We start from the raw sequence: 9,272 nt of genomic DNA, 5'->3' as shown, positions 1-9,272 counted from the left end.
AGTCATGTTTAAAATAAGTATGTTAAGTTAAACATGCAAAGAAACAAAAAATATAAAAGGCTACTTATCACTGTTAAATAGAGAATTATTTGATACAACATATTGTCTTAATCTCCATGTCAGTATGATTTTAAGAATATTATATTCAATACATTTCTTCCATGAAACAGAAAGGAAAAAATCTACATTAACATTAACATGCTCCAATGCTCTATACTACAAGAAGAATTTCACTGAGGTAATAAAGTAACTCATCTCTGTCATTTGCATGTGCCTCAAATATCTCCTTCTCACTACCCAGACCCGGTCTGTCCCCACCCGGGTCTTTGTCATGGTGCAACAATAAATTAAGATAAACATGAACCTAAATCAACCATACAAAACTAAAACCCAGCTATGAAAAATGCACACACAAAACACTAAGAGAACATTATTAAAACACACTTTAATTAGGACAAAAAACATTCAGAACATTACACACATATATTTTGTCCCATAAGCCTTTGCAATACTTCAGCCAGAACAGGTCAAATGACCCTGCCCTTCCCCCAGCTTTAATGTAGAGTATATTTTACATGCAGCCCACAGAAAAGAATTAGACATGAGTTAATCAAAGGCCACTAGATGAGGCCATCCTCTCTCTGATGTACAGTAAGATGACGTACAGTAGAAGGAGGGAAACTTTTGTCTAAAAATCAATAAAACATACATGCAGTATGCCCACATGCTGTGGAAGTATTTGCAATTCTGGTCTCCAGTTTTGGACTAACACACACTATAAAGCTTATGCTGTGCACATCCAACAAAATCTTCATCTTGTTTTTTTTGTGAATATGTGAATAAAAAAATAGTTATCTTCTTATTTTACAAATATTATTTCATCATGGACATATAAAATTAAGTGAATAAATAAAGTCAAATTCACACCATAAATGTGTGGTTCTTTCTCTCATGTAAAATAATTTGTATTTCAATAATACTTCCATATACACATTATTTAATGTGGGATTAAACCACACGATCCATTAAAGGTGTGTATTTGTTAGACTTAACTGTTAAATCAAATAAAAAAGGAAAAAGGTTTAAGGGTAGGACAAATTTAGGAAGATATTTTGACTCTGTTTTAAGGCTTTAGAAAATCTAGCCATGAGGTGAAACTTTGGTCAATCACAGGTAATTTTAGAGAGACAGAGCATTCATATTGTCTGTTCTGCAGATGCATTGCCCGTGCAACAGAGAGGGGAGAAGGAGGGCTGCAGGATGAGGTCTCTACTTCAAATTCAGGCATTTTTCTTGCATTCTACCCACTGCAGCTTCAATGCAGATTATAATGTACATGCAGCCTACAGAAAAGACTTAGACATGAGTTAATCAAAGGCCACTGGATAGGGCCATCCTCTCTCTGATGTACAGTAAGATGACGTACAGTAGAAGGTGGGAAACGTTTGTCTGAAAATCTATAAAGCACACATGCAGTATGCCCACATGCTGACAGTTGAGGGATGGAGCTCTCCGCTCTCTGTATTGGCCTGCTCCTGTCTCTGGGTTTGTGTGAGCTGAACTCAGCTCTTGCCTTAAATGGTTCTGAGGATGATGTTAAACAAAGGGCTGGGCTTACAGAGGATAGGATTGGTGCTGGGGTCAGCACTCAGAATTCATCTGTGAAATGTAAGCGTCAGGGTACCACTCGTCTCCCTGTGTTTTCAACGGATGGTGACTACGTTATTGGGGGTGTTTTCTCCATACACCAATATGTTTACACAGTGAAGAATAACTACACCACCATGCCTGAGCCACTAAGATGTACAGGAAGGTTAGTAAGAGGGAGAAGTGGGGGATAAGAGGATGTTAGACTCTGTAGGGAAAGAAATGTTTAGATTTGTATGATGTGCACAATGATGTTGGAAAGGTTTTGTGTACTATTAAAAACTTGAAAAAGTTCATTAAGTGCCAAATCACTATTTGGCCATATAAAGATAAGATAAGATAACATGACATAAAATAAAAATAAGATAAGATAAACCTTTATTGAGCCCTTAGAGGGGAAGTTCAAGTGTTGTGTAAAATGCAGGTATTGTATTCATGAAATAGTAGATATGAAAAATAAAGTGTTTTTAATATTTCTTAAATGAAAGTATATGTTTAACAAATGATTAACACATATTTACCAACCAAATACATACTTTAGATTTAGTTGACTGTGCATTAAGATTCTTGTGAATGTTGGACTGATATCTAATCCTGTGTTTTTTGAATTTCAGTTCTCCCAAATCATGCATTTCTGTTAAAATTGTGAATTGTAAAATTCAAACAGTGACTTGAGTGTCTGTGTGCAGCATTAAAACCCGTGAGCTGCGCTTCTCACGTGCAATGATCTTCGCCATCGAGGAGATAAACAACAGCACGGAGCTGCTGCCAGGAATCAAACTCGGTTATCAGATCTACGACTCGTGTGCCTCGGTGACCGTGGCGGTGCATGTGGCATTCCAGCTTTCAAATGGCATGGACCCGGAGTTTTACACCGGTGACAATTGCTCACAATCTGGTATGGTGAAGGCTGTCGTTGGTGAGACTGGTTCCATGCCATCCATCAGCATGTCGCGCATCATCGGGCCCTTTAACATTCCTCAAGTAAATATTTTGGATTTCTGGGAAACTTTTTGTAATTTAGACAAGTGCTGTTTTTGCTTGTCCTGAGAAATAATAACACTGTTGTTGTTTTTTTAGGTGAGCCACTTTGCCACTTGTGCATGTCTGTCCAATAAGCAACAGTACCCAAATTTCTTCAGAACAGTCCCTAGTGATGAGTTCCAGGCTGACGCGCTGGCCAAACTGGTAAAACACTTTGGCTGGACTTGGATAGGTGCTGTCCGGTCAGATTCGGACTATGGCAATAGTGGTATGGCGTCCTTCCTGAACGCAGCACGCAAAGAGGGGATCTGTGTGGAATACTCTGAATCTTTCCATCGGACCCACCCACGTAGCAGGATCCAGAGAATAGCTGACATTATCCGCAGGTATGATGTTCCCTGTGCTTACACTGACCTGCACAAAAGCACAACAAAAATGTTCTGTAAAATATAAGATGGGAGATATTTTTATTACCTCAGTGGCAAATTGGAAATGTATATATTTTTCATCCTTTTTATGTATTACGGATGTGATTATAAAAATGGTCAGTCAGACCAAATACTAAAGTATCCTATCTTGATATTAATTTAAAAAACTTAAATGTTTCTCCAGGTCAACAGCTATGGTTGTTGTGGCATTTGTAGCCTTGGGAGACATTAGGATTCTGCTGGAGGAGCTGTCGCTCGAGCCTTCTCCACATCGCCAGTGGATAGGCAGTGAAGCCTGGGTAACAGACCCAGAATTGCTGAGGTTCAGCTTCTGTGCTGGAGCCATCGGATTTGGCATTGAGCGATCTGTCATCCCAGGTCTGAGAGACTTCTTGCTGGATCTCTCTCCCTCTAAAGTGGCTGCCTCTCCAGTGCTTACTGAGTTCTGGGAGGATGCATTCAACTGCAGGCTGGGAAAAAGTGAGAACGTTGGGCTGATTTTTAATGTAGGAGAGACACTCACAGTTGGATTCTTGTGGTTGCGTTGTGTTGTTTCTTGATTCTCTCTGAGTGGAATTTCCTTTGTTAAATTAAATTTTTAGCATAGGACAGATAGTTGGACTGGTTTTTTTGGATGTCTGAGTGGATTTCCCTGTGTTAAAGACTCAGCAGCTGCTTTAAAACCAAACTCCAGATTAATAGGGAAATTACCGATATTGATCAAAGACATGAGGTGGACATAAGGTGCATCTCATCTCTGTGAATAAACTCACTTGTTATGATGATCTTTCAGGAAAAATGTAGGCACTCTGCTTCCTTGGTGAAGATTATGTATGAACTTTGCTACAGTGATTTCACAATGTCAACACTGAAGTCCTGAACACAAGCACACAGTAGACATTCTCCTGCCCACCAAGCTTAAGTAGGCTACTAATTAATTTCTTAAATTGTACTTACTTGAATGTATTAGTTACAGTTAGTGTGAAGTTGTTATTATAGTGACAGTGATTACTAATTATTCATTAGTTGTAATTACTAAGTTCTTAATTGTAGTATGCACAACAATTACAGAGAAGTAGTTGATGGCAAAAAATAATCTAGATCTCAGGCTCCCTCCAACAATGAATATGTATAAAAAGAAAAGCATGCAATGAAAATGAAAATCTAAGACATAAAATAGTGCAAAGTTAAAATATAGGGGTAAAGTATAAAATAAAATATATATGTGGTAGACAAAGTGTACATTAATTGCAGAAAGAATAAACTGTAATGTCAGCAGGAATGTGGTAAATGTATGTGTAATAAGAAGTTGTAAAGTATAAAGGTAAAGTGACAGTATAAAGTCAGAAAGGGAAAGTGACAGTATTGTCGTCATTAGCTCTGGAGTTCAGCAGTCTCCCTGAGCCTGGTAGTGCAGGACCGGGTGTTGCGTTAGCGTCTGCCAGACGGCAGCAGGTAGAACAGTTTGTGACTGAGGTGATTTGGGTCTCTGATAATCCTGTTGGCCTTCTTCCTGCACCGCTGAGGGCTAGAGGTCCTCCTTAAAACAGGTCAAGACAGTATTTCAAGGAAAATACATGTTTGGCTTTTATAAATGTGACTTATTTTCTGCTGACTGATTTGTGTTATTTGTGAGTTGGCTTACATGAAGGTTGAAAAAAATATGACTGACACAAACTGAAATAGCCACTATTTAAAAAAAGAGATGTAGGCAAAACAGTGCTTTATGGTGTAAAATATTTTTAGTAGGATAGGGCTTATGAAAGAAATGTTTTTATTTATTTATTAATCACTATAGTAGTTGGTCGGCACCGAGACCTGAGTTCTTATTTCGTTCTCCTCATCCTCCCGTGTTGTGATAATGACAAATAAAGTATCTATCATCTATGTATTGTTAAATACGCAAAAATATAGCTATGTGAGTTTCTACAAGGCATGTTTGACAGGTTAAATGGAACAAAAAAGAACAATAAACACAAAGAAAGATTGATAATGTAAAGGCTAAAAAACACCTTTCTCTTTCTCTGTGTGTTTTTAGGTGCAGCAAAAGACGAGAGATTATGTGATGGAACTGAAGACATAAAGACGCTCCAGAGCCCGTACACTGACACATCTCAGCTCCGAATCACTAACATGGTATACAAGGCTGTTTATGCAATAGCTCATGCCATTCATAAAGCAGTGTGTCAGCAAACAAATTCTACAACTCAGTGTGACAAATTCACCAGGATAGAGTCCAAAGAGGTCAGTTGAACATAAGTGAAAACCCAAATGCCATTTTTTGCTTTAATTTCTAAAATGTATTTTATTTAATATTATTTAATTTCTGTCCCTCACAGCTTTCCTTTATTTTATCTTCACAGGTTCTTACTCAGCTAAAGAAAGTAAATTTTTCCCGAAATGGCTATGATGTGTCGTTTGATGGCAACGGTGATCCTGTGGCCAGATACGAGCTGGTTAACTGGCAAAAAAGTGAGAGTGGCAGCATTAAGTTGGTGACAGTAGGGAAATACGATGCATCACTGCCGGTGGGCCAGAAGTTCAAAGTCAGCAGTAACATCACCTGGGTGGACGGTGGCACACGAGTAAGGAGCACAAAAGCAATAATTTAACATCAAATATGGTGATCTTATAGGGTCTGATATGTGTACGTACATTGAAATAATTTTAAGTCACTGTACATTGCTCATGTCCATACTGACTGTGACGAGATCCATTCCAAAGTAACACTATTTTCAGTATGAAATTCTTCCTTCATATTTTACAAAAAAGTATTCACTTGCTGAGCTGTAGAGAGATAGTAACAAAAGAAAAAGGGAATTTGTACAAAAAAAACTAACTTTGAAAGACAACCATTTGATTTTTATAACTCAGACTGCTAAAACCTCATTTTGGCTTCAGCTGATCTTTAGAACGCATTTGACACAAACTGTGGATTTTGTCCCTCAGCAGTTACAATGACAATACACATATTGACATGCGAGTATTGTTTTAACACAGGATTGAAAAAGCTTTGAAGCACACATGAACATATGTGAGTTTGTTTGTCTTTGTGTGCCAGGTGCCTGTGTCAGTGTGCACTGACAGCTGTCCTCCAGGAACTCGTAAAGTGCTGCAGAAAGGAAAACCCATCTGCTGTTATGATTGTATACTGTGTCCTGAGGGAGAGATTAGCAATGCTACAGGTATTGGTTTTTCTCCTGTACATAGCCAATGTACTGTGCAAAATCAAATATACATTACAACCACTAGAATACCTTTTGATTTTATTTTTTCAGATTCCCCTGATTGTTTCCCTTGCCCCAAGGAGTTCTGGCCTAATGCAGAGAGAGACACTTGTCTCCCCAAGCCTGTAGAGTTTCTTTCTTACAACGAGATCCTAGGAATCATCCTGGCTGCATTCTCAGTTGGTGGCGCCTGTCTGGCCATTATAACAGCGGCTGTATTCTATCGTCACAGAACATCCCCAATTGTCAGGGCCAACAACTCTGAGCTGAGCTTCCTGCTGCTCTTCTCCCTGACTCTATGTTTCTTATGTTCATTAACTTTTATTGGAGCACCCTCTGAGTGGTCCTGCATGCTGCGCCACACAGCGTTTGGAATCACCTTTGTCCTCTGTATGTCTTGTGTTCTTGGAAAAACAATAGTAGTGTTAATGGCCTTTAAAGCTACACTCCCAGGTAGTAATGTCATGAAATGGTTTGGTCCTCCACAGCAAAGAATGACTGTAGTGTCTTTCACGTTTATTCAAGTTTTAATATGTACTATTTGGTTGGGTCTTAGTCCCCCTTTTCCGATGAAAAACCTAACCATATACAAAAAGAGAATCATCCTGGAGTGTGCATTAGGCTCAGCTATTGGGTTCTGGGCTGTGCTCGGGTACATAGGCCTACTGGCTGTCTTTTGCTTTGTGTTAGCTGTCCTAGCTCGGAAATTACCTGATAATTTTAATGAAGCCAAGCTCATTACCTTCAGCATGCTGATATTCTGTGCAGTCTGGATCACCTTCATTCCTGCATATCTCAGCTCTCCTGGGAAATTTACTGTGGCTGTAGAGATATTTGCCATTCTGGCCTCCAGTTTTGGACTAATACTGTGTATATTTGCTCCAAAATGTTTTATCATATTGTTTAAGCCAGAGAAGAACACCAAGAAATATTTAATGAACAAAAATCAATCCTAAGACATCTGAGGTTTGGAAATAGTTAAGATGCTAACATACAGTATAGAGCTTATGCTGTGCACATCCAACAAAGTCTTCATCTTCATCTTGGTTTTATTGTGAATTTCCTTTTAATAGTTATTTAGTTTCATTTGTAAGGAACATGCATTTGTGGGATGAGCAGCAGTGCTGAGTATGTGGGTTGTGCCCATGAAAAATCTGCCAAATCTTCTCTGCCAATGCCAAACAGCTTATTCTGCCATTGACTCGTTTGGTGTTTGGTGGATTGGATGATTCTGCCTACGGCAGTTGGATCGTAGGGTCAAAGTGTGGAGAAGACGCGGAGAATGCTATGTTGATTGCTGCACCGATAGAGTAAGCCCTTTTGGTGGAGGCAGTGTGATGGTGTGGGGCAGCATCTCCCTCACTGGAAAAACGAGGCTTGTCATCATTGGATGCAATCTCAATGCAGAGAGATATAGATATGAGATTCTGCAACCAGTGGCAATCCCATATCTCCACAGTCTGGGACCAAATTCTATCCTCCAAGATGACAACGCTCGACCCCCCAGGGCGGGGTTTATCAGAGACTACCTCCAGCATGTGGGAGTGGAGAGAATGGAATGGCCTGCCAGCAGTCCTGACCTCAACCCCATTGAACACTTGTGGGATCAGCTTGGGCGTGCTGTTCGTGCCAGAGTGACCAACACATCCACGTTGGCTGACTTGCAACAAATGCTGGTTGAAGAATGGGATACCATCCCACAGCAGTGTGTGACCAGGCTGGTGATCAGCATGAGGAGGAGGTGCAAGGCTGTTGTGGCTGTGTATGGTTCTTCCACACGCTACTGAGGCTCCCGTTTGTGAAATTAATACATTGTTAAATTGCCAATATGACTTGTTTCTTCAAACTTCAATCATCCAATCCACCAAACACCAAAGGAGTCAATGGCAGAATAAGCTGTTTGGCATTGGCAGAGAAGATTTGGCAAATTTTTCATGGGCACAACCCACATACTCAGCGCTGCTGCTCATCCCACAATCACAAATCACAAATGCATCTTCCTTACAAATGGGGCACCATTTGAAAGGGAACTAAACTTTCCAACGGTATAAGATTTATTGCCAAAAAAACATTGTTACCACAGAGAAATGATATACCAAACACAAATGTCCTTACTTTTTGTGCTAAGTTTAAATAGGGCACAGACATGGTCAGCTGATCATGCATCAGCTGAGCTCATTTAAACTAATTACCAAGGCCTTGATGGGCCTAAGTACCACCTTTACCATAGTCACCACATAAAACCATCAGTGATACAATTACATATACACAATATGCACACAGACAATGAAAAAATGACAAAAATGGCCAAAACCCTAACTAACTTTTCAGTTGTTTCCAGACCCTTTTTGCCCTGCACCTCACTGGTGGGGATGTGCACACTACCACTACTGCTCTACGGTATTTCAATAATACTTCCATATACACATTATTTAAAGGTCCAATATGTAATATATTTACTGTAATTAATCCAAAAATGACCCCAATGCGTCATCAGATATTAAGGAAACATGCTAAGTTGAAATCCCACTAAACATTAGACATCTGATGGACGTGCAGATCATGTCTACATTGCGTATGTCGGTCCAAGATCAATTCTAGACGTCTACACGACGTACAAACTAGGTCTGCTATTTGGACGTCTAACCATGACCCCACTTGGACGTCAATATGCAGTTCAACATTTGAACGTCAGACTAGGTAACTTTTTTGGACGTCATGTGGACATCTAAAACAGGTGTGGGAAATTGACATTATTAATTAATGTAATATTGTTTATTTATGACAAATATCAACATTGTTGTCAACAATATGATTAATGAATATGAATATGATGATTTGTGATTAAACATTATTTGTTACAGGCTACATTATTTATTGAGTACATTATATTTTGTTATTTTACATTTTCCTGTTTTCCCTCTACTGGTTTATTTCATTTTATTTTAACTAATTAATTAATCAATTTATTTATTTATTTATGTAT

The 9,272-nt window shown here is 39.1% G+C and overlaps 1 protein-coding gene across 1 annotated transcript; it reads left to right on the top strand.

Moving 5' to 3' along the window:
- Positions 1-1,769: 1,769 nt before the first annotated feature.
- On the top strand, positions 1,770-7,348 carry LOC116047582 (extracellular calcium-sensing receptor-like). The gene is made up of 8 exons (XM_031296470.2): positions 1,770-1,813; positions 2,337-2,631; positions 2,728-3,017; positions 3,244-3,539; positions 5,098-5,303; positions 5,423-5,644; positions 6,121-6,244; positions 6,338-7,348. The coding sequence occupies exons 1-8, from the start codon at positions 1,785-1,787 to the stop codon at positions 7,240-7,242; spliced, it is 2,367 nt and encodes a 788-aa protein (XP_031152330.1). The 5' UTR covers positions 1,770-1,784; the 3' UTR covers positions 7,243-7,348.
- The last annotated feature ends 1,924 nt before the right edge of the window (positions 7,349-9,272 follow it).

Source organism: Sander lucioperca, chromosome 5 (assembly GCF_008315115.2).
Source record: "Sander lucioperca isolate FBNREF2018 chromosome 5, SLUC_FBN_1.2, whole genome shotgun sequence".
In the NCBI taxonomy this organism is placed as follows: domain Eukaryota; kingdom Metazoa; phylum Chordata; class Actinopteri; order Perciformes; family Percidae; genus Sander; species Sander lucioperca.
Note: the sequence above shows the minus strand (reverse complement) of the source record. Positions and strands in the feature narration are given on the sequence as shown.